Consider the following 26,834-nt stretch of genomic DNA (forward strand, 5'->3'; position numbering starts at 1 on the left):
TTGATATCCCGTTTCGCAATATTTATTGTGAGAAAATAAAACATCATGATGAACTTTGTTGTAAAGATTTGGCCGAAACTTCGCCGCTGAATTTAAATATGAATTGATCAATTATGTGAACAAATATGCAGCAGGGTTGTTTCACAATAGGTAGAGGGAAGTGGGAAAAGGATTTAAAAAAAAAAGAAGAGGGGGTGGGGGGGAGCGGACGGTACATAACAAGGGTGATAATAATAATTAACACAGCAATGCCATGATTAATGTTCCTAAATGCTCTCTAACTGTCTGCACAGACTGAAGATTATTTTGTTGTATCCGTATTTTAGAAAGAAGCAATATTGTATGACAATATTGTATGACATAATAAAACATCAATTTTCAGATTTAAATAATTTCATGAGATTTTCATGACTTTTTCGTATATTTAAGAATTTCAGGGAATTCCATGAACCCTTTAATAATAAGTTAAAATGGTTTAACTTTATAATTTACACCTAGAATTCGCGCGGGGCCTATGAAAGTGCGGGGCCCACTACGGCCGCATTGGTTGCATTGGCCTAAGACCGGCCCTGATCACACCATATTACGATCTAGTGGTACCGGATCGTTTTTGGAATTAATAAGAATGGTTCCTTATCCATATTCATTTGTTGCATAAAAGTGACCTTGATGACTTATTCGTTTTTTTTTTTTTAAATTATTTGTGTGTCTGTTTCCCTCGCTCGCTCCTCAGTCTCTGCTTTCCACCAATGAAATGTTTGAATTGGCATTTCAAGTATTATCTCGACTCTATCTTTAATTTCTTCACCACTTTTTTTCCCCTCATAATTTTGTATCCATCCATTTTTTTCCCTCGTATTTATTTACTTTTAAAGCACAAATTTCATGTCAAATATAAATACCAGACCTGTTTTTGTAAGTAATTTAAGAAAAACATCAAATTAATTAACCGCTTATTTCAGGGAATACCAGAACGAGTCTGAACTCTGAAGGTCGTGATTATATTTATAAAAAAAATTTTTTAAAGGGAATGGAGAGTGACGAAGAGATAGGGGCGGGCGTGGGGGCCTAGGCGTAGAAGGTGAGCAGTAAGCGGTAGGCGGCCCCCCTTCGCTCATCATCTTCACGGTATCGCAGCCTTGCGGCGCCCCCGCCGCCATTATTATTTCTTTCTCTCTCCCTCCCGCTCATCTCTCGCTCGTCCCTCCTCGGTCTGGCACTCCACCAGGCACCTCGCGCCATTCTAGTAGCTCCCCCAGTTCTATCTGTTAGTCACACCTAGTTTATGAGAGAGTTTAAAAAAAAAGTCTTTTACCCTGTTCTCTCCCCTTGTCGTTCAAGAGATTTTATTTAACCGGGTGGGGGGTTAGGGGTGTAGAGGGAGTGGGGTTGCGCACTTCTTAATTTACCCAGATTATTCTATGTATTCTCAAATACCCTTCCTCTCTTATCTACAAATGCCAAACACGTGTATCCGATTGCAAGGGAGGAGTCTTAGCCGCTACAGGAGTTCAACTTATGGCTCGCACTCGGACACATAAAGTTATCCGCCCCTGGATGAAATTGGGTTTGTTAAAAGTTTGAAGCTAAGCGACTAGATAGATCTAGATGAATTTCTTTTTTTTTTTTTTTTTTTTAATCTGAAATTTGTTGAACTTTTTTTTTTTCTATGGGAGTTGAACTCGAAATTTCATGCGCGGTTTTTGTTTGTGTGAATGTCTGTGTCTGTGTGTGTGTAGAAGTGAGGCTGATAACGAAGGGATGATGATGATGGCGATGGTAATTGATAATGATAAACTTAGTGCATATATGTGTGTGTGCTTGTGTTCTTGAAGTTTTACAGCCCCGGGCGATGGGAATATGGAAACGTTGGTGGGGGGGGGGGGGGGGAGGGGGGCTTATCTGGACCATTCTGACTCATCCATTGACTTACCACCTCTGGCCCCACGCATCCCCCAGCTCTAACAGTTAATGCCAGCGCTGAGAAGTGGGGCGCCCTGCAAATAAGTTTCAGATATCGCCAGATACGTCTGTAATTAAACTGCGTGTTAGTTCAATGAAGAAGTGATTTGTTCCCCCCTCCCCCCCAGAAACACCCTCCTGTAAAATAAGTTCCCCATTTCTTTTTTTAACGTTCTCAATGCACGCGCTAACGTCAATCTCGAGAGTGAGAGAACTGTGGGATAGCGCAGGCAAAATGAAATCAAAAGTCGCTAGGATCAAAACCTAATCTGACAACCCCATGAGAGTTGCGTATTTAGCCCAGATGATACTTTCTTAAAGCTGTGTTTCATTGGCCCGATCACTAGTCTGGATATTTGTTTAAAGCTGTACGAACACTGACCCGATCACTAGTCTAGATATTTGTTTAAAGCTCTATGTACACTGGCCCGATCACTAGTCTGGATATTTGTTTAAAGCTCTATGTACACTGGCCCGATCACTAGTCTAGATATTTGTTTAAAGCTCTATGTACACTGGCCCGATCACTAGTCTGGATATTTGTTTAAAGCTCTATGTACACTGGCCCGATCACTAGTCTAGATATTTGTTTAAAGCTCTATGTACACTGGCCCGATCACTAGTCTAGATATTTGTTTAAAGCTGTATGTACACTGGCCCGATCACTAGTCTGTATATTTGTTTAAAGCTCTATGTACACTGGCCCGATCACTAGTCTAGATATTTGTTTAAAGCTCTATGTACACTGGCCCGATCACTAGTCTGGATATTTGTTTAAAGCTCTATGTACACTGGCCCGATCACTAGTCTAGATATTTGTTTAAAGCTCTATGTACACTGGCCCGATCACTAGTCTAGATATTTGTTTAAAGCTGTATGTACACTGGCCCGATCACTAGTCTAGATATTTGTTTAAAGCTCTATGTACACTGGCCCGATCACTAGTCTAGATATTTGTTTAAAGCTGTATGTACACTGGCCCGATCACTAGTCTAGATATTTGTTTAAAGCTCTATGTACACTGGCCCGATCACTAGTCTGGATATTTGTTTAAAGCTGTATGTACACTGGCCCGATCACTAGTCTAGATATTTGTTTAAAGCTCTATGTACACTTGCCCGATCACTAGTCTAGATATTTGTTTAAAGCTCTATGTACACTGGCCCGATCACTAGTCTAGATATTTGTTTAAAGCTCTATGTACACGTGCCCGATCACTAGTCTAGATATTTGTTTAAAGCTGTATGTACACTGGCCCGATCACTAGTCTAGATATTTGTTTAAAGCTCTATGTACACTGGCCCGATCACTAGTCTGGATATTTGTTTAAAGCTGTATGTACACTGGCCCGATTACTAGTCTAGATATTTGTTTAAAGCTCTATGTACACTTGCCCGATCACTAGTCTAGATATTTGTTTAAAGCTCTATGTACACTGACCCGATCACTAGTCTAGATATTTGTTTAAAGCTGTATGTACACTGGCCCGATCACTAGTCTAGATATTTGTTTAAAGCTGTATGTACACTGGCCCGATCACTAGTCTAGATATTTGTTTAAAGCTCTATGTACACTGGCCCGATCACTAGTCTAGATATTTATTTAAAGCTCTATGTACACTGGCCCGATCACTAGTCTAGATATTTGTTTAAAGCTCTATGTACACTGGCCCGATCACTAGTCTAGATATTTGTTTAAAGCTGTATGTACACTGGCCCGATCACTAGTCTAGATATTTGTTTATAGCTCTATGTACACTGGCCCGATCACTAGTCTAGATATTTGTTGAAAGCTGTATGTACACTGGCCCGATCACTAGTCTAGATATTTGTTTAAAGCTGTATGTACACTGGCCCGATCACTAGTCTAGATATTTGTTTAAAGCTCTATGTACACTGGCCCGATCACTAGTCTGGATATTTGTTTAAAGGTGTATGTACACTGGCCCGATCACTAGTCTAGATATTTGTTTAAAACTCTATGTACACTTGCCCGATCACTAGTCTGGATATTTGTTTAAAGCTGTATGTACACTGGCCCGATCACTAGTCTGGATATTTGTTTAAAGCTGTATGAACACTGACCCGATCACTAGTCTAGATATTTGTTTAAAGCTGTATGTACACTGGCCCTATCGCAATTGTACCAAATCTTTGATCCATCTTTGGGATGACAACCAAATCTTTGATACATCCTTGGGATGACTACCAAATCTTTGATCCACACTTGTGATGACTACCGAATCTTTGATCCACACTTGTGATGACTACCAAATCTTTGATTTGATCCACACTTGTGATGACTACCGAATCTTTGATCCACACTTGTGATGACTACCAAATCTTTGATTTGATCCACACTTGTGATGACTACCAAATCTTTGATTTGATCCACACTTGTGATGACTACCAAATCTTTGATTTGATCCACACTTGTGATGACTACCGAATCTTTGATCCACACTTGTGATGACTACCAAATCTTTGATTTGATCCACACTTGTGATGACTACCAAATCTTTGATCCACACTTGTGATGACTACCAAATCTTTGATACATCCTTGGGATGACTACCAAATCTTTGATCCACACTTGGGATGACTACCAAATCTTTGATTTGATCCATAGTTGGGATGACTACCAAATTTTTGATTTGATCCATACTTGGGATGACTACCAAATCTTTGATTTGATACATCCTTGTGATGACTACCAAATCTTTGATCCACACTTGGGATGACTACCAAATCTTTGATCCACACTTGGGATGACTACCAAATCTTTGATTTGATCCATACTTGGGATGACTACCAAATTTTTGATTTGATCCATACTTGGGATGACTACCAAATCTTTGATTTGATCCATACTTGGGATGACTACCTAATCTTTGATTTGATCCATACTTGGGATGACTACCTAATCTTTGATTTGATCCATACTTGGGATGACTACCTAATCTTTGATTTGATCCATACTTGGGATGACTACCAAATTTTTGATTTGATCCATACTTGGGATGACTACCAAATCTTTGATTTGATCCATACTTGGGATGACTACCTAATCTTTGATTTGATCCATACTTGGGATGACTACCAAATCTTTGATTTGATCCATACTTGGGATGACTACCTAATCTTTGATTTGATCCATCCTTGGGATGACTACCAAATTTTTGATTTGATCCATACTTGGGATGACTACCGAATTTTTTATTTGATCCATACTTGGGATGACTACCAAATTTTTGATTTGATCCATACTTGGGATGACTACCAAATTTTTGATTTGATCCATACTTGGGATGACTACCAAATTTTTTATTTGATCCATACTTGTGATGACTACCAAATCTTTGATCCATACTTGGGATGACTACCAAATTTTTGATTTGATCCATACTTGGGATGACTACCAAATTTTTGATTTGATCCATACTTGGGATGACTACCAAATTTTTTATTTGATCCATACTTGTGATGACTACCAAATCTTTGATCCATACTTGGGATGCCTACCCAATCTTTGATCCATACTTGGGATGACTACCAAATTTTTTATTTGATCCATACTTGGGATGACTACCAAATCTTTGATCCATACTTGGGATGACTACCTAATCTTTGATCCATACTTGGGATGCTTTGATCCACAATGCATTCCCTACCTACATCTATGAAATTTTGGGTCTTAAAAGCCTATTTAAAGTTCACACATTTGGTATGAGTCTGTCGTCTGTCTCATTGAGATGAAAACAAAACAATAATCATCTCTGGACGCTCAGTGTTACTATCAGACATGAAATTAAATTTATTTAAAAAAAAAAAAAATCCAACGAAAACTAAACTAAACTACCTGTCTTGTTATCAACGAGTTAAACAGGTGTATCTTTGAAATGTCTTTTACAGAATTTGATTAACGTACAAAAAGATTTCTAATAAAGTTTTTGAATGTTTTCTGATGACTAAACGTAAGAACTAAGGGGCCCACCTTTTCAATTAATGCTATCAGTTCTATGAGAGACGGGGGCTTCGCAAAGGACATGGTCTTTCATCGGTTCTAATCATTAATAGAGGGAAGTGTTGACTGTATAATCTGGCTAACGTTTTCGCTTCATTGTATAGACCTCGCTACTCAACACTTTCATGATATATTGTTTTTGTTATATATTTACCATTGTTTAACACGTGACTATGTTAGACATTAGATGGTCACGTGAACAATGTATTCAAATCGTTTTTTTTCTTCTTCTTAGTTCGCCCCCTTTTCAAAATGTTATATTTAGGATCTCTGTATAGGCCAGTGGATTAAACAAAATTGGTTTAATTTTTATGTTGAGCAATAGGTTGATTTTCTGAGACATAACTCCAGCTGTCTTGACACTTTACTTCCTTCCCTTTAATCAGAAAGAGCAGACGTATTACCATTCAACAAATTCGGTGCAGTACCTCTTGCATTTATAGGCTTTTTTTTTTAAGGCGATTCAAATTTCAAGAATCTATTAGTTTGTTACAAATGTCATGTGTCTATATAATTTTATAAGGTCAACCTGACAATATCATATATTGTTCAGCACATCAGGTGGAGAAATCACCTGACCATTTTTTGTCTCATATTATAAACGACATCGCCTTGTATTTGAAGTGGTGGGGTTTAAGTAAAATAGATTTATCCGTAATCTTTCACTGATGGTCAGTGGCTAGTTTTTAAGTCTGGAGAAGCCTGATACCGAATGTCAGTGACTAGTTTTGAGGACTGATAGAGTGTTTCATCAAATGTCAGTGACTAGTTGTGTGGCTTGTTGAGGGGACCGTCGTCAATATGAAAGACTTTAATTTCGTTATTTAGATTTCCTGTGATTAACTTCGTGAATGGAATCATCAGATCTGCTGTGCAGGTTCATATTCCTGACATTCTTATTGGGAACACCATGGTGTTTCCTAGCACATTCCAGAATGCTCCAACGAAATTCTAAAGTAGTCCGCAAGACTGTTCGTGTACTTTAGGAGGACGTGAGTGTCACATTCTCTTCTATCAGAGCTTTAGTTGATCGCATACTCTTGTTAGACATGCAGGTTTTATGTATTACTCTTTCACATTAAAAACATGTAATTGAAGTACGCACACTTCACTCTGCTGATCACGTGCATAATGACTTAGAGCACTCACCAAGACACAATCAGGCAACTAATTAGCAGAGGTCTACAACTACAAAAAAAAAAGCGTGCTCCTCCCCTGCCTTTCAGTTTTTTAAACCTCTTGTTGGCACTTCTTTTACCACTGTCACCCTCCTTTCGCCCTAACCTCAGCCATACTCCTCCCCCGCCCCATTTTCTACTTTTGGTTCTCTTCCCCCATCCACATTGAAAGTTGGCGAAGGTAGACGTCAATAAACGAAATGGTTTGGAACGGTACAGACACCGCTACCTGCGCTCACCTTCTTCTCTTAATTGTTTGAAGTTTTTGGACAAGAGTAGGAAAAGTGGGAGAGAGGGTTCTGTCAGGTTTGTCTGCACTTGCTACTAATAGGGTAGAGTTTCCTAGAGACAGAGCTTATATCTATAAACATCTCCCTTTTTTTTTCTTCTCTTTTCTGTCTGTCTGTCCCTCTGTCTGTCTTTCTACCTGAATACCTACCTAACTAAGAGTTATATGTAGTAATTAATCGCAAACGACTGGACAATTCTGAGAGGATAACTCCAGGCAGAAGTCTTTTTATTGTTTATTGTTCTTATAGGATTTTATTGTTGATTGTCCAGTGTAACGTAAGGCAAATGATGGACAAACTGTCCGGTAACACTAAAGCAATCAGATCTATCATCTTAAATTTTGGTAGTAATCGACCTGTGTTTGATTTGAATTAGCGATCTATAATCATCTGCAAACCAGGAATTCGAGGTTCTTCAAACATGTCATTGATTATGTAACATGTAATGACTTCATTATTGATGAACGCTATGGTATCTCTCGATGACAGGCCACCCATTCCCTCTTTCTCTATTTCATAACTCTCCTGGTCCAATTCCTCATTGCACTTTGCAATCCAGATTCCTTCCACAACTCGTTCCGTTTTCTCGTATTCATTTGGTCGTGTTTTTTTTTTAAAAAAGCTTCTTTGTTCCACAACACTGAAACCGCATCCATTTATCCGTCAATCCATTAGAATTCAAAATGAGATTTTCACCTCCTGTTATCCAGGAGCCTTCCCTCCATCAATCAAACTGTCCCAGCTATCTCTGGCACTGCCCACTGGTGTACACGTTAACCCTTCCCCACCCACGCGCGCACATCTTTCCAACCTTTAAGTTAATATCCTCATCCTAACCAATTGACTGTTGGTATTAAGTTCCAACATCTCTTACGCCCTCACCTTCGCGACGCCCCTGGACCGGCGCCCATTGCGCTACTCAATAAGGAAGGACGTCCCCGGTTGTTTCTGTGTACAACGAGCATCAAGTCGAGCACCGAATATGAATTCGAGTGCTTCCATCGTTTCATGAACTTATTCTAGAACTGACTACTTTATTCTCTTCTCTTTATCTCTTTTTCTCTTCTCTATCTCTTCTATTCTCTTTTTTATTTCTTCTCTTTTTTTCTTCTACTCCTTTTTTTTTACCATTCTTTCTTCCTTCTTTCTTTCTCTTTTAACTCTTTTTTTCATTCTCTCTTTCTTTGTCTCTATTCTGATCTCACTTTTTCTTTTTTTTTCTTCATCTTCTTATTTATTTTTCTCTCTTCTATCTTTAAATGAATTATTTTCTACTTTTGTTCGTAGCTGACGAAGGCCTTGTGGCCCAAACGTCCCGTGTTTTTAGTTAGGTCCTGCAGCCTCTGCAGGGTTTCCTATATGTATATGTAATATATTTTTGCACGTAGTTATCCACCTCTGCAGCAGTAAATTTTTATTTTATTTTTGATACTTAGGATCGTGTTATGATTCTAGTTGTCTAGCAATTTTTCATGAAGTTTTTCTATAAGTGTTTCCTTAAAGGTCTTGAACCCATGCATATTACAACATTTCTTAAAGGTATAATGCCGTGGAGTCTATTTGAACCACCAGGACACTCATTTTTTATTTTGACAAAGTAAAAGTTTTCCTTCATGTTTATTAAACCATCGCCTCTCCCTGGCCGCCCTCGTAGTGAACATTCGGTCGAGAAAGTCAACGGTCAACAATTAAAATTATAATAATAACGATTTGTAGTGGACATAAATAATGATGGTAATAACAAAGAAATTAAGTTCTTTATTGAAAAAGTTCATGGTGTGTTGCGTGTGTGTTGCGTGTGTGTTGCGTGTGTGTTGCGTGTTTTGTCCCCCTGCTATTTCATTTCACAATTAGCTCCACAGATCCCTCTTGCATGTTGATTGTGGTGGATTGTGCAGTCAGGGCGTCCGCCTGCTTCGTCTGTTGACACAAGATTGCATTGAGACTCATCTGCGTCATCTCCCCCCCCCCCTTATCTTTTTACCATTCATCACAGGGACCATGTCTCAGTCCTCCCTCAGACCTCGTGAAGCTTGGCGTCCTCGTTGCCTTCTCGCTTAAGATGCCATTGAAATTTAAATATATATATATATATATATATAAAAACATAAATAAAGGTAGGATAAAAAAAAAATCGACAGTGTTCCAAGGTTAAGTTCTTGTGAGGATTGGGATGGGGGGGGGGGACCCCAGTAGCTCACCCCTACTCGTTCACCATTCGCAGCTTCTACCTAATACTTTTCTCGCCTTATCAAGACCTTACATTGAACAGATGACCCCCTGACCTCTTGACCCCTTGCACCCAATCATTAACTCCGTGCTAATGACAAAAATAAGTTAATGACTCTTCCTGCACTCAGCTCCCCTTATTATTTCCTCGACCTCCCCCCCTCCACACACATACCACGACTCACGCACACATACACTGTGTGAGTAAAAAGGGGTGGGGGGTGAGTTCCTCCCCAAGTCCCCGCATTTTTTTTTTTTTTTACTTTTTTTGTGATTGAAGGAAAAGATAACTCCGACCCGTCTAGTGTGAGAAATTGGTGTGTTGATAGATCACAGATCTAGCCAGTTCTTCCCATCGCCTTCCCCTCCCCCCCCCCCCGCCACCATATATAATGTACCCTTACTTGTGTACCAAAAAGCCACTTTTATGTATATGGCGGACTAAATGTTCCTACTTCTTTCTACGTCTAACATATTAACCCGTCACTTATTTTTTTAGAAAATTCTAATTAACTTTATTTGAAACAATCAACAAAGTCGATGACTTTAGCGGGTAATGGGTTAAGCAAAAAGGTCATTGGACTATATATATATATATATATATATATATATATATATATATATATATATATATATATATATATATATATATTGTGTAATATTTTTTTTTAATTTTATATCTGTTTTATATCTTATGTGTTGTAATTTGTGTTATCATAACAAGTATATACATATATAACACAAATATATAACACATAATATACGAGACCAATGGATAGCATGAAAAACACACACACACACACACACACACACACACACAGACAGACAGACAGACAGACAGACAGACAGACATATGTAGATGTAATACAGATTTAAACAATGCTTCTGATAGAATGGATACAAACCTGCGTATTTCATAGACTGTGGACCGACTGGCCTCTAAAGTCCGATAAACATAGATCGTTTTTTTCTTTTTTTTCTTTGGTTAAAAAATAGTTTGAAATTATTGTTTTACAAAATGATAAGCTTGCAATAAATCCCAGAGATGAATCTAGTAGAAGGTATTAACCTGGACATAAACTGATAGGCAATAAACTGAGACGGGTGTACAACTTAACTGAATCCCCCTCCCCTCATCCCATATTTATCAGTATTAAATGGCGTCACGATAACAAGGTTTATTAGAAGACTGGGACTGAGGGAGAAGGAGGTCCCCGGGGGTGAGGCTAGGATTGTCAGAATGTCTTTGATGTTAGCTTCTGGAATTTCCACTCTTTTTTTGTTCGCGCTATTTGGGGAAGGGGGGGGGGCGGAGCGTAGGTAATGCTACAGCATTTTTCTTATGTAACCAAGAGACTTAACTCCGGTCTGACAAATGAAGAATTACGGAGTTGTCTAACTTTCCACTCTTTGTTCACGTTAAACATGAAGTTATTGTTTCTTGAATTTCTTTTCTGCGCCCAACCCTTTTCCCCCTCCCATTTTTTTCTACTAATAATACTCTACTCTACTCTATCACTCTAGAGACGATCTATCACAGAGAGTCTCAGAATGTCTATCCTTTTGGTATTTGTAATCGTTCCCTCCGTAATAAACACCAACACTGAGTGTAAAAAACAGGCATTCATGTTATTATTCTTACTTTATTGTTATCATATCTATTATTATGTAATAATATTATTAATAAATATTATTTTTTTATTTACATTTTTATTACTATTATAGCCACTCATATATACCGAAATTGACCCTGACTCCACCGACTCTGAGAACCGTTATTTTACTCGCTTTCTTTCTCCTTACCTGCAAGCGAAACGAAAAACAAAAGAACAATGACATAGAACGTGTTGCCCCCCCCCCCCCCCTCACACTCCAGGATTTTCCCCTCTCGTTCCCCCCCCCCCCCCGTGTCCCTCGACCTTTCAACAAGTGTTCCCCCCGTCTCCTTCCCTGGCCTCAAAGAAGCTAAGACTTAAATCAACCATTCCCCCCCCCCCCCCCCAAAGCCCCTGGCTGCTCCTTTTCCCTCCCGTTTTTTTAACACCGTTCTTAAAATGGACATTTCTAGATCATATAATGAACAAAAAAGATTTTGACGTTTTTGTTTTGTATATTTTGTGTGTGACTGTATTGGTTTATGAAGAAATCTTTCTCTCGCTATAGTTACGAAATGTTAAACGCATGAGTTGTAAATTGTCTCCCCCCCCCCTTTTAAAACGCTAGCTGGCGCCTGTTGTTTTTTTTTTTTCTCACTAGTCTGATTATCTCTTCTAGTCACGCCCTTACCACCCCACGCGTTGTAGTTTTACCAGCTAACTGACCCGTTCAGTTTGGACTCTGATTTAAATAAACAAAGAGAGATAACTCTAAAAGAAAATTATGAATTTTCGTTTTTTTTTATATTTATGAATCATTGTCTGTGTGTGTGTGTGTGTGTGAGAGAGAGAGAGAGAGAGCGAGAGAGAGAGAGAGAGAGAGAGAGTTTAACATTGACGAAACATTTGGTTTGTGTAAAACTGTTGCACTCTATTAGAGCAGCCGAGACGGATGGCGTAAAGTTGTGAAAGAGTTATCACTAACATCCCATTGATCTCTCCCCCCCCCCCCCTACTCCCAGCATGATTTGCAACCAATACAACCGTGTTCACTGTAACCTTTCTAGGCCAGCATAGGTAACATTGAGCTTTGGTTTCTACTTTCTTCTCTGATAATAACTCTTCCAGGTATATCAAGTACCATGCCCCCACCCCCGCCCCACAAACGCACACACCGAGTAATGCAGTGGGCCTATAGTGAATATTAGGATTAAAATTTGAGCGGCGTAAAATACGATGGAAGGAAATAGCTGAAGAAAGCGTCACGTGGTTTGTGTGGACACGTGACATTCTACACTCATCCTTCACCTTCAGACTCGAAGACACAGCCATTTATAATGTGAAGGACCTTTTTTTTTTTTTTTTAAGCTTTATTGACAAGTGGAGGCGCGGTGGCTGAGTGGTAAGGCGCTTGACTTCCGAACCGGGGGTTCTCGGGGTGAAGACTGTGATTTTTACTTTTGGGATCTTTAGGGCGCCTCTGAGTTCACCCAGCTCTAGTGGGTACCTGACTTTAGTTGGGGGAAAGTAAAGGCGGTTGGTCGTTGTGCTGGCCACAGAAACGGATGACCTTTACATCATCTGCCCCATAGATCACAAGGTCTGAAAGGGAGAACTTTATTGACAATGTAGTCTCTTCTCTTAGTGAAATGGGAACGTGGTGCTGGAACGCTAAACGAAGGGCAGAGTTGTAAGTTCGTTTTTTTGCTGCATTACTAATTAGGCTGTTCATCATTCGCCAAATTTCATTTTAATTGTTAACCTCTCAGCATTGCTGCAGCCGACGGCCAAACATTTGTGATGTTTATTTTTATTTATTTTTTGTTAACGCATTACCTTGGGTCGCTTCAATCTTTTTCAAAAGGTGTTCTTGCTTTCGAAGGACCTGTCCAGCTAAGCTTGTTTAGGTTTTATATGGCCAGCAACGTTTTGTGGATCGCAATAGGGCAGTATCTTTTGCTTAAATGTGCAAAAGTAAAGAATACATATTTTATTGGGGCTAAGTGGAAGGGACAGTAATCATAATGTTGGTCTTTAGTTTGTCCATCTTGAGTACGGTTATCTGTATTTAAAGGATGTAACCTACCTATATGGGTTCATATACATCTACAACTGTATTAAAACAGTTGTTTTTATGTCCACCAAAAGTAGTCAATGTACATCTGTAAATGACTGCTCAGTGTATTCTAACCTAACCTCGGCTATGTCCTCGTGTGATGATGAACTGAGTTGCCTCCTCCACTGAAGAGATACTGGAACAAACAAGGAAAGTAGTTCTAAGCAGGATTTCCTTCGCCTTAAGGGCATTTCGTTTTCTCAACACACAGACACTCACCCACACACACACACACTTACACACTCAGGCAACAACATAAATAAGGTCAACTACAAACCTACTCACCATTTGGTGGGAATTAATTCCTGCATTTGTCTGTGAGCAGCTCTCTCTCTCTCTCTAATGTCCTTAGGTTCTATAGTCCTCCTCTCTCCTCTTGACGAACAGCCCATCATTTGGTTGTTGTTGTTGTAGGCATGAGGCTGACATCAATAGCTGCGTCAGTTGCAGGTTCTCAATTTGTTGTTGGACACCCGAGAACCAGAAAGTAGGAATATTGAATTAATTTAACATCTTTTCAAAGTGTTTTAAGATTACCACCATATATCAATTCAATAGTGCAATATTGTCTAACCCATTTTTGTCTATTGTTTTTAAACATTTCATGGAAAGTTTGACATATATGTTTCTGTGGAAAATAGTCATTTTCATTTTTATAATATGTTTGAAGACAGCTTATTAGATAGATAATAAACCAAAATATTGTTACATTGAAATAAAGAAAAAAATAAACTAGACTGTATTTATGTAACACACATCTCTCATATTAAACATATATCGATTGTCTGGTAAATATGTTGGAACTATATCGTATTAAATCACTTGTTTTCTTTCCCATAATTTTTTTTTAAATCTATAGATTGCAATGTAGTAGTGGAGCTGATTCTATGTTTCATTGTTGTGGCTTTTAAGAACAAAAAAAAAAGATGCCATGATTCTGAATTCATTTTTTAATATCGTACAGTCGCCAACGTAAAAATAAGAAAAAAATAAATATATACATCAATAAATAAAAACAAAATATGTATATCTTTACATTAGTCTTACTATAAAAATAAAATTTAAAACAAAAATTATATTTCTCTATTGTAATTGGTATACACATTTCTTGTCTTGCATAGTGATCTCTGTTATATATATATATATATGTGCAGTTTCTCTCCCCCTTCGTTTAAATCCTATGGCTTTACTCAGCTCATCCAGTCGACTAGATGTACAACTTTCTGAGTCACTTCCTTGTCCATCTTATCCTGCCTCCAGATGCTTATCTCATTTACATATTTGACCAAACGATAAATTATAGCGGTCCTCACACCACGAGAACCAAAAAAAAAATTTTTTAGGTAAATTTTTGTTTTGCTTTCTAAAGCAGTTTTGCTCCGCTGGCGATGGAGGCCGCGCACGCTGTTAGAAGAGCAGCGGGAAGTCCCGCACGTCTTGGTGAGTGCATGGGGCGAGTCTGGGAAAGAGAAGTACTCACACTGGGGCTCGTGTTTAGAGATTGTTTACTGACCGGGGGTTAATGAGAAGTTGCTGTTCAACTCTCACTTACTCTCCAACACTGGAAGAGCGTCGCGGTCGCGGGGGAGGCGGGGGAGGGTGTATTGAAGAGGATGTAGATGATGAAGGTGCTTCACTAGTCAGTCGAATACGGTTTATATTATGAGCGGGCGGTCGAGGTCACTGTGCTAGGCTCATTGAAAGGTCATTTCACATTGCCTTTTTTTTTCCACCTCCCTCCCCCCCCTCCCTAATGAAATCATTAAGACCAGTTCATTTTCCCTTCGCTTTAAGTTTCGACTCTGGAGTGCTCAAAACCTCATTACTTATGCGCACTAATCTATGGTGCGCACTAATCTATGGTGCGCACTAATCTATGGTGCGCACTAATCTATGGTGCGCACTAGTCTATGGTGAGCACTAGTCTATGGTGAGCGCACTAATTTATGGCGCGCCAAGAAACGGAGCTACGTTTTGAGTGTTTCCTTTCATTAACTACTAAAGAAAGTATTTATACGCACAGTAAAGTTTCACTTTTATGCTGCTTAGAATTTCCTTAAAAAATTATTTCTGTGTATGTGTAATAGAAAAACATTTTACTGCTGAAACAGTCTCTCTTTCTCTCTCTCTCTCCTTCTCTTTCACTCTCTCTCTCTCACTCTCTCTCCTCTCTCCTCTCTCTCTTTCTCTCTCTCTGTATTTTCTCTCTTAACATTGGTAAAAACTTCTTTTAATTAATACAAATATTCTTCATCTTTGTATTGTCAACATGTTTCCTCCCATCTCACTGACCAGTCACTCTTTTAGTTACACCCTCACACACACACACACACACCTACACTCACTCTCTGTATGCCCTATCACCAGACTTCATTTTCATTGTCTCCCTTTCCTTCTCTTCCGAAGAACACAGAAGCTCTACACACAATCCTCTATACACGTCTGCTGCACATTTCAGAGTTGTCTCTTTAAATTCAAACTTAAATATATATATATATATTTCTGTTACGGATGTTTGTTTTTATGAGTTTTTAGCGAAAACAAAATGTCAAATGTTGGCCAGATGAGAAGTGACGAGATGACCTCTGCGTGTGCTTAGCGATGCACGTTCATGGAGTTGTAATTAACAAACGTTATCAGAAGTTGTCTGGTGATAACGTTTCTCTTTGGGGAGAAAAAAATGAAACGGATAGATATGTGACGATATAGTATGTGAGTGATCGAGGAAAGAGAAACAGACAGACAGACAGACAGACAGGAGAACGAGAAGAAAATTGGTTCAGAGCTTTCATGAGCTCAACCTTTTTTTTTTTTTTTTTTTTGTTGTTTTTGTAAAATAGTAAAATGAGAAACTCTTTATGACTTTTTTAATGCAACCCTTGTCAACATTTGAATGGAAGTATATATATTTATATTTATCTACTTAAATAAAACAAAAGAAGTACCTAAGTTGATTGAGTTTCTAAAGATCAACATGTATTTCTCAACTAGGTATTCACACCGCCTTTGTCTTGGCGTCCTATATCTAGAAGGTTTTGTTACACAGCTTATGATTGGATGTAGGCGTGTATACTTCCAATCAAATGCTGAGCCGATGGACGAGGGTTGATCTTGGACAGTGTTAGTAGTGTCGTTATGGAGATACACAAGCTTTATTAAACCTACAAGAAAATATTTTTTTGATCTATTCATTGCATTTTTCGGCCTATGTTTTTTAAAGAGATTTTACTGGACACAGTCAATAGTTGGGTTGTAGCGACACAATTATATTATATCCAAAAAAAAAATCCGTTTTTATTTTATCTCTATGTCTTAACACTTAAAAAAAAAGTTACTTTTTTTAAAATGTAAAATATTTAAAAAATTGCCTTGTAAAAAAATGTTGAAACCTTCTATAAAAAGCTTGTTCAGACTTTAAGTTCAATAAATTTCCAGTTGTCTTTTCACACTTCCTCTTGAAACGTATGTCCTGTGGCACACCCCTTCTTCTCTCTTCCCCCCCCCCCCCCCCCCCCCAATTCCTATTTTTCTTCACCCCAATGTTCCCATCGGGTACCTCAGATAAGACTACAATACAAAAAACTGTCTGCAGTGGTTTCCCTTTGGTTCCGACTCCTCTTGTTCTGACCTTCTGACGCGGAAGGTGCCCCGGAAGTGAAAATTGTGACCACGTGGTCGCCTCGACGGCGTTAACTTGGTGAGTCCCTAGTATGTGCCACATGCACCGAAATGTCAATGGCGTAGGGAAAAAAAAATACGCCACTCTCATCTAGGCCTTCTGTTAATCAATGTGTTTGTGTATGTGTGTGCGTGCGTCAGTCTTAACTTTCTTGAAAAAAAAAAGATAGTATCTTACAAAGCCGCTCGTTGTCCATGTCTACATAGATTGAATTAGCTACAGGCAGACGTGAACAGCGTTACATAGACTTATGGCGCCAAAACATAGAAGTTATAATGCCACGCGGTCAAACATTACGAAAAGTTAACTTTGCGCACTAATGTTAACTTTGTATTATCTTTACATAGACAAAAAAAAAAAACGCACATTATCTCTAGTTTGTTACAGACTACGTGGATAGCAAGAATACGAAGCCAGTGCTATAGAGTGCATTTATTATTTTGGTTGGGAGTGTTATATGAATGAAAATCCCATATACAAATCGTCAGAAAAAAAAGGGTTAGCAAAATATGCATTTTAATTTCCTTTTGTAAGAAAATAATATTTTAAAATATGTTTTTTTTAGATCAGTTTAATTGTAAACAAAACAAATGAGGAGTCAATATTTGAGTTCCTCGAACACAGGTATGTCGTGAAAGCTAAAATACACAACAAATATCGCGATTGAAAACATTAGTTTGGTAAATCTACTTTTTTTTTTTTTGATGTATTGCAAACTAGTTCACAACATGTTAAAAAACAACAACATGGTCGAGTCACATAACGCAAAGACATTGTATATCAATACAACACATACACTGTAACGATGTATATCAATACAACACATACACTGTAACGATGTATATCAATACAACACATACACTGTAACGATGTATATCAATACAACACATACACTGTAACGATGTATATCAATACAACACATACACTGTAACGATGTATATCAATACAACACATACACTGTAACGATGTATATCAATACAACACATACACTGTAACGATGTATATCAATACAACACATACACTGTAACGATGTATATCAATACAACACATACACTGTAACGATGTATATCAATACAACACATACACTGTAACGATGTATATCAATACAACACATACACTGTAACGATGTATATCAATACAACACATACACTGTAACGATGTATATCAATACAACACATACACTGTAACGATGTATATCAATACAACACATACACTGTAACGATGTATATCAATACAACACATACACTGTAACGATGTATATCAATACAACACATACACTGTAACGATGTATATCAATACAACACATACACTGTAACGATGTATATCAATACAACACATACACTGTAACGATGTATATCAATACAACACATACACTGTAACGATGTATATCAATACAACACATACACTGTAACGATGTATATCAATACAACACATACACTGTAACGATGTATATCAATACAACACATACACTGTAACGATGTATATCAATACAACACATACTCTGTAACGATGTATATCAATACAACACATACACTGTAACGATGGTATCGTTTTATATAAACGTCAATGTGGTCATGAGACATTTGGATACATGTAACTGTATGTCCCAGTTGTATGGTATTAATACATCTTGGACTACGTTAACGATGGTCAAAAGACTGACCTTACCAACTCACCCGGAAATACTAATAGTTAAAGTGTACTTATATACCCTCTGGTCACGGCTCGTTGTTCAAATGTTCTTTCACATCTCCCATCCATCTAATCAATTCAAGACTTATGCTGGACAACTCCGCCAGTCCGTTCCATTGGTGTAAGCTCCAGAGTATCCTCCCTGTGTATTCTAGTTGATGAATAGGTGTATGCGATAGCTTTCTGGTCAGTTAACCCTAGCCTTTGGTCAAAATAAAATTCTTGCGTGTGTGTAAAGAGGAGAGAACTAACATTTCGGACCGCTGAAGGTCCGGCTGTTAAAGTGGTCCAGGGGAAATGTCTTTCAACAGTCCTGTTCCACATGAGTAAAATCCCCGTAAATTATGTCTGTGTGTTAGAGTATGTATGTGTAGCTAGGTTTATGTGAAAGATCTGTTTCTAGTTTGGCGTGTGTAGGAATTGTATATACATATTTAAACATTCATGTTGCTTATAAATACTAATGATATCGTGTATTTGCGCGCTTGGGAGGTGGATAAGCTTAAAGAGAAAAGTAGAGAAAAAAAAAAGGATTTCGAAACTAAATACAATCTGTGTATTAGATATTAGAGTAAAGGATGATCATTATGAGAGAGAGAGAGAAGGGGGGGGGGGAGGGAGACACCAATGTGCAATTAATCCATACGCTTCTATTAAATTACTGAAACTGTAACTAGTAGTCAGGCCGCGAGAAAATCCGAGGGCAAGAGACTCTGGCCTGAGTGAGTACACACCTGCACTCACCAAACATGCCCGTACACCTGCAGGTACAACGGTACTGACAATCTTCAGGATCAAGAAGATAAGACGACGCCACTCTATAAACTGCCGGATGTAATAAGCCCACACAGATCCGTCTTGTCTAGACTGAGAACCCCCGGTCAACGCCTCTGATATATTCCTCTGTACATTAAGTTTGTAATTAACAATTTGAATACCTTGTTACCAGTTTACTGCTCAGCTACTGATAGAAAATTTGACATGTTATTTTTAGAAAAACTAATTTAAAGAAAGAACAGTAACTCTAGTTCAGTACAGGGCGGCTAAGCGACGGAACATCAATGCACTCACTATCCTAGAATTAGACTATATGGCTTATTACCTAGCGTATTGCTTATTTGTATGACTACATTAATTAGTGCGCGTTGTGTAAGATACACGAATAGAGTAATACTGAAAGCGGAGCAAAGTTTTGAACCCCGACGACCTTAAAATACTCGAATTCCAGAAACATGTTCTCAGACTAAAAACACAGCGGCCCTAGTTCGATTCCTCACCTCGAAGCGCACTAAGTTAATATTTATTTATTTTGACTATTACAACTTATAAAATAAATAAATAAGATTTACAAAAATAATTAAAAAACAACAAAGCTTGTATTGCGGGAAATCACATCAATTATTTTGAATTAATCACGTAATTAATTTTTAATTGATCCAGTGTATTCTAGTCTAACAATAATACAAGTATGCAATCAGAAATAGTTTTATGAATTGAGCGCAACTTTCATACTTGTAGTATACTATGTGTGCAATGTTCAAATCACTGTGGACCAGTTGGGCGTGTTTCCGCGCTGCCTTTTTCAAAGCAAGCTATTAAAAAAAGTTGCTCTAGTCTCGAGTTCGAACTCGGGGTCTCGAGCCTCCGTGATGTAAGGCATACGTGCTAGCCACTGAACTATTCAAATACTTATACAAATAGAAGGGCTTTATAGACTTAGTTTAACATTTTTAGCGAACGACCTAATTCTCTATGCAAGCTTAGTAGATTTTCTATAGAAACCAAATCTTATCAATTGGGACTGGACTATATGATGAACTAGTTGGTTAGTTTTTACATTGATTCCTTTGTTGCTCTCGAATAGTTTTGAAAAGTTTTTAACTTGATCCGAGAATGGGAGGTTGGAGAAATAACGTGTAAAAGATTCCACCCAGACAGATGAAGTTAGTTAAATATACACGTTTGTAAAAATAATAATAAAAACATAAACTTTTTTGGGGAAAAAAAAGTTAAATAAAATTTTCCGCCACGCTTCAGTCCCACACAGTCCCACACCGTCTAATGTAACAAAAGCTGTGTTCTTCTTTTTTCGTCTGCATTGTAAAAACACAATTTCTATTTACGAAATCATCTTGTTTTTTCCGTACATTTAAAAGCAGGAAAAATATTTACAAAAATCATTTTAAAAGTTTCAACTTGATCTGATAATAGTTGTGGGAGAAATAATGTTTACAATTATCTAAGGGGATCAAACACTACATATTTAGCCATATCTGTGAATTCTAAAGGATTACTTTCCCTTGTTAATATCAAACAAAATGATTCATTGCAAACAATTAATTGGCTGATTGATTAATTTTTAAATAGATTTATGTCTTGTCTATACCAATGAATAATTGTGCAAAGTCTCAACTTGATCTGAGAATGGGTTTGGGAGAAATAACGAGTACAAATCTTTTACCAGACAGACACAGACAGACAAAGTCAATTGATAGAAGCTTTGTAATAAAATTATAAAAGTGATATAATATATATATATATATATATATATATATATATATATATTTATAACACCTTTGAGATACTTTTGCCATAGATGTATCATTATGTTTCCATTGAATAAGTAACACAAGTTTGTATGTAGGACAACAAAGGCCGTTTTGAAATGTAACACTTCTCCGCCCTATTTGTTCCATTTAATAACAAAAAGAAAGTACCATCTTGTATTTTTCGTTCTCACAAGAAGTGAAGGAAATGAAAAGGAATGATACAATTTTTTATTGAAATAAAAAGAATGTAAACTCAGAACACAAACTTACACACTTACCTATAACCTTTAGTATGTCTTACTCTTTGCTAAATAATTACAATGCATCTAGTCTTGTCACTGCACGATTATACTATAGTATCAACCAGAACAACTAGACTATTCATCTATAATACATGATGACGAAAGGGATGTTGTTCTGGTTTCAGAATTCTAGTACGTTTTATTACATTAAATACTGTGTAATAGGAGAAAATGCATTGATTTGTCTTATATACATGTACAACTTGAGTCCATTGATTATTGAGAACCTCTGCTGGGTTTGGCGATGCTCAACATTTGATTGGTTACTTTCGTTTGAAACGTTGAAATGTTTTCTTTTTTTTTTTCTCCCTCCACTGGCTGCAGGTTCAGGTCGCGAGGCCTTCAAGCGAGGGGAGATAAAACGTGTAATTAAATATAAATCTCGAGTCTATATTCTTGTCTAAACCTCGGGCTCGGAGATCTGCAGAAGACATTAACACGTCTTTCCCTTGTGGGGTCTCAGTTCCAGGACTCGAATAGACGCTGTGTACTTTGGGGTGGGGGCTGGGAAGTTTGAGGAGGATTCATATGTTGAAAAAATAAAACTGCATATGTTGAGGAAAAGTGAGGAGACAGATCAGTAACGGAGGAAAGAGGAATGATAGAAAATAGTGAGAAGGGAGGTAATTCAGTATAAAGGAATAAAATAATATCTGTTGAGTATTGTAAATATTAAATATTCATTCAAACGTATCTGGTCAGTCAGAATGACAACAAAAGCGAAAGAAAAGCTTCTGTTTCTGAAGTACATAAAAATAGCCTTCCCACCCCAAGGCCCACTACTCTTTTGAGGGTGGAATAATTTTTAACATGAAAAAAAAAAAAACTAGGGGAAGATAATCACTAAGGGGTCCAGTTGTATTCACGTGCATATGCGCAAACCACGAGAAGCATATCGAGGGCGGGGCAAATGGAAATGTGCGATGAGGGAGTTCTTTTTTTTTTCCTCCCTCCCTTCTTCTTTACCTAGTTTATGCGTGTGTGTGTTTGTGTTTGTGTGTATGAGGAAGAGCACTTGAAGAAACGCCTGCTGGATGTTGAGATGCCATTGTTTGTTGTCTTGATGAACTGGCCCCGATGATTTGTGCAGACGTGGAGGTGCTGCCCCTGGTGCTGTTTGTTTTCTGTACCACATACACGTGACATAATACATCATGACATAATACATCGCGACATAATACATCGCGGCATAACACATCGGTACGGTCTATTGACACACTGACATAAGAATTGTCATGTTTAATTGATCCTATATCATCTACCTTTGTCCGGTCAGTTCAGTTGGAATAATTACCTGTTCAATTACCACTGTATGGTGAGTAGAATTTTACTATCAATTAGATAGTTATAGAAAATTTATAGATCTACTAATTAATAATAGTTTATTATAACAAAAAAAAGGCCTATATCCTTTACTGAAGAACTTAATTAATTAACATATATATATATATATATGTTTTTTTATGTTTCTGTAATTATTTTACTTCAATTTAATAATTCAAAAATAATTATTGAAAAAAAGTTTTTTGACTCCCGGCCTATTAAAACTTCTGCAATATTGAATGTGTTCAATAAAATTGAATTATCTTTATTGAACTCGAAGCAGAAGATTTACTTCTGGTTAATTTTGTATAACTTGGATCTAGTTTTGTTTAAATTGTCAACTTGATATTTTAAAGAAATTAAACGAGTATTAGATATTCCATAATTAGCAAGATTTTGTATGTATCCGACGTACAGAATGTGGAAGTATTGATAAACAACAATTGAATTTATTTTTGTGCACTTTGTAAATTGACTGAATCATATTCAACCTTTGAAACCGTGTGTCGTGGTATGTACTTAAATATTGGAACGAAAATCCCATATAAGAACATTATGATTGTAATTTTCTGGGTGATCATCTTTTAGCATCGTGAATTATTTGTTCATTTTGGTTTCAATACTACTATTCTCAACTAGGTTTATCTTAATATCAAGTCTGTCTGAAGGTCTTGGTTGTCTATCAAATTTCTCTGAAGGTCTAGTTTGTCTGACTAATAAGTTATTATGAGGGCCTAGTTTGTCTGACTAATAAGTTTGTATGAGGGCCTAGTTTGTCTGACTAATAAGTTTGTATGAGGGCCTAGTTTGTCTGACTAATAAGTTTGTATGAGGGCCTAGTTTGTCTGACTAATAAGTTATTATGAGGGCCTAGTTTGTCTGACTAATAACTTTGTATGAGGGCCTAGTTTGTCTGACTAATAAGTTTGTATGAGGGCCTAGTTTGTCTGACTAATAAGTTTGTATGAGGGCCTAGTTTGTCTGACTAATAAGTTTGTATGAGGGCCTAGTTTGTCTGACTAATAAGTTTGTATGAGGGCCTAGTTTGTCTGACTAATAAGTTTGTATGAGGGCCTAGTTTGTCTGACTAATAAGTTTGTATGAGGGCCTAGTTTGTCTGACTAATAAGTTTGTATGAGGGCCTAGTTTGTCTGACTAATAAGTTTGTATGAGGGCCTAGTTTGTCTGACTAATAAGTTTGTATGAGGGCCTAGTTTGTCTGACTAATAAGTTTGTATGAGGGCCTAGTTTGTCTGACTAATAAGTTTGTATGAGGGCCTAGTTTGTCTGACTAATAAGTTTGTATGAGGGCCTATTTTGTCTGACTAATACGTTTGTCTGAGTGCCTAGTTTGTCTGACTAATAAGTTTGTATGAGGGCCTAGTTTGTCTGACTAATAAGTTTGTATGAGGGCCTATTTTGTCTGACTAATACGTTTGTCTGAGTGCCTAGTTTGTCTGACTAATAAGTTTGTCTGAGGGCCTAGTTTGCCTGACTAATACGTTTGTATGAGGACCTAGTTTGACCTGACTATCACGTCTCAGTGGAAATCTAGTTTTTCTGTTTCTGGATTCTATATTTGGTTTTTATAATTTGGTTTTATAATTGAATTTAATTATTTTGATAATTTCTTTTTGAAATGATTCATTTGACATCATTATTTCATCTCTTTGTCTGTAAATGTAATTAACATAATCTTATCATTTCAACAATGCAAATCATTATCTCTGTTTATTTTATTATTGAACTATATCCACCGTAGCAGTAGATAGGTATATGATGTGTGTTTTTTTTTTTACAAAAAATAAATAAACAAAAATTCCAATTCTGTTTAATGTTCTATATTGTTGAAATTAAATTCTAAATTCAACACTTGAATTAAAATTTTTAATGTGAACAATATGGAATGGCCATGATTACCGCCATATTCAAAATGTTGATGTTATAATAAACTAATATTGACAAAAGTATGCGAAAATGTTATTGTGTTGAGCCTGTGCTGTATGGGAAACTCTATATTAAACCAAAGAGATTGCTTTTAACTGTATGGATAGGTAGAATTAAAACCTTCCTCGTGAAGACTATTTCTTCACGGATAGAGTCATTCTTAAGCTAGAGTGATATAATATTAAAAGCATTCTCAAATGCAATTGTATATAAATGAAAATAATAACCCAAACAGTAGCAAAATATTTATTACAAAATACAATTACTGAGTGAAAAATTATTTGTAATAGTAAGACAGAAACCTTTTTTTTTTTTTTGGTCTTTTTAAGACATTTAGTTTAAAAAAAAGTTTTTGAGTAAAAATGTATCTTTGAATCTACTCCTCTCTCTCTTTCTTTCTCTCTCTCTATATATATATATATCTATATCTTTTCTATCTTCTCTATCGTCTATTCTTCTTTCTTTCATTTTTTTTTAAATTAACAAGGAAATGACTTTTTATCTTTCTTTAAAGTTCGTTATAAATGGATCTTATAAATGAATTTTATTAATGGATCCAGTAAAATGAACGTTATAAAGAATGTTGTCAATGAATATATTGTTTTATATTGTATTAACAATCAAGGAATACTTACGAAACAGTCTCCTTAGTTACTTCTAGTTGCTTGAATCTGAGATTTTCTTTGTATATGATGCTATTGATGTGAATTCGTGAATTGTTAGCATTCAACATTATCAGCCCATTTAAAGATACTTCATGATTTAATTGTGATTGAACCAGTTCTAGCAACTTAAGAACTGACACAATTAAACTTTTTGTACTTTTTACCCTCATTTATCTGAACGCCATCAAGCTAGTAGGGGGGGGGGTAACAGAATTATATATACATATATATATATGTAGATAGATAGATATAGATCTAAACGTTACACTAACAATTGAAATTTTTCTAACGCGAGATAAGAATTTTTTTTAAAAATCAAACTTTGATTAGCTTTGTTAAGCAAATTCTTTATAGTTTTTGTTATAAAATTCAGACTTAAAAAAATTACCGAATTTAAGATTTTGCACCTATTTTGAAATTAATATTATACTATTTTTATAATTACCATTAGCAATCAATTTTGCTGACAATCAATAACTTTCAAATTTCATTCATCGTTGCGTATCAGGTAGGTATTCGTCGTTGCCACATTAGAAAATATCAGATGCCTTATTTGAATCATCAAAGGCTTTGAAATGAAATCTATATGTTACAAATCTTTTGGCATAGAAACTGTATTTTACATTAGTAATCCATCCTATCATTTTAAACCGTAGTTTTGTACTACCGGCAAAGCGCGAAATCCAGGCATTTCATGTAGACTTTTTCAGGCAAAAAAGGAAATAACTTCACCATTGGCTACTTTGTCTAGGACATTATATATATATATAAACATTATCGTCTTCATTTAATGCAGCAATATACTTCATTAGAGCGTAACATTATTTTGAAGCATTTGTCTTCCTTTACATTCCTGAATAAAAGTTTAATTTGTTTCTAAAAAAAAATGTATACCAACCGTCACAGTTGTGTGTGTTTATTATGGTACAATATTTTTCAATGCTACTAATTCAGATTTAAAACAAAACCAGTGGAGTCCAAAAATTACGTAAGTCTAGACAACTGTCAAGACTTTCGACCTTCTTTGTGGTTCCGTATTACAATATGAGGTCACGTGGTACATCAGATAAGCCGCCAGAATCTACTTCTGATGGCTTCACTCTGGAAGTTTTACTTCGGACTGAGTTTGGATTTAAAAAATAAAATTACCCTCTGTTTTATCAGGAGTACCATACAACTCTATTTGACCTCGGTGATGTCCTGATGACTGCCTTGTGCATGCATAATTTATATTGTACGAGTTGGCAGAAGCGGAAGTGTGTAGTCTACACTATAGAACACAAT

General features: G+C 36.7%; 2 protein-coding genes across 6 annotated transcripts in view; one reads left to right on the forward strand and one right to left on the reverse strand.

Annotated features, from left to right (window-relative positions):
• Window positions 1–26,834, forward strand: part of LOC106070043 (zinc finger homeobox protein 4-like) — a 309,151-nt gene that overhangs the window by 123,094 nt on the left and 159,223 nt on the right. Inside the window, exon 1 of one of the 5 annotated variants that reach the window (XM_056036651.1) lies at window positions 22,566–22,930. The exons of the other annotated variants lie outside the window; for them this stretch is intronic. The gene's annotated coding sequence lies outside the window, so the exon portion shown is untranslated. Of the gene's footprint in view, window positions 1–22,565; window positions 22,931–26,834 lie in introns of those variants that run through there. 5 annotated transcript variants of the gene reach the window in all.
• LOC129927138 (uncharacterized) lies at window positions 4,703–5,437 on the reverse strand. The gene has a single exon (XM_056034370.1). It carries the CDS (start codon window positions 5,435–5,437, stop codon window positions 4,703–4,705), a length of 735 nt encoding a protein of 244 aa, XP_055890345.1.

Source organism: Biomphalaria glabrata, chromosome 7 (assembly GCF_947242115.1).
Source record: "Biomphalaria glabrata chromosome 7, xgBioGlab47.1, whole genome shotgun sequence".
Lineage (NCBI taxonomy): Eukaryota > Metazoa > Mollusca > Gastropoda > Planorbidae > Biomphalaria > Biomphalaria glabrata.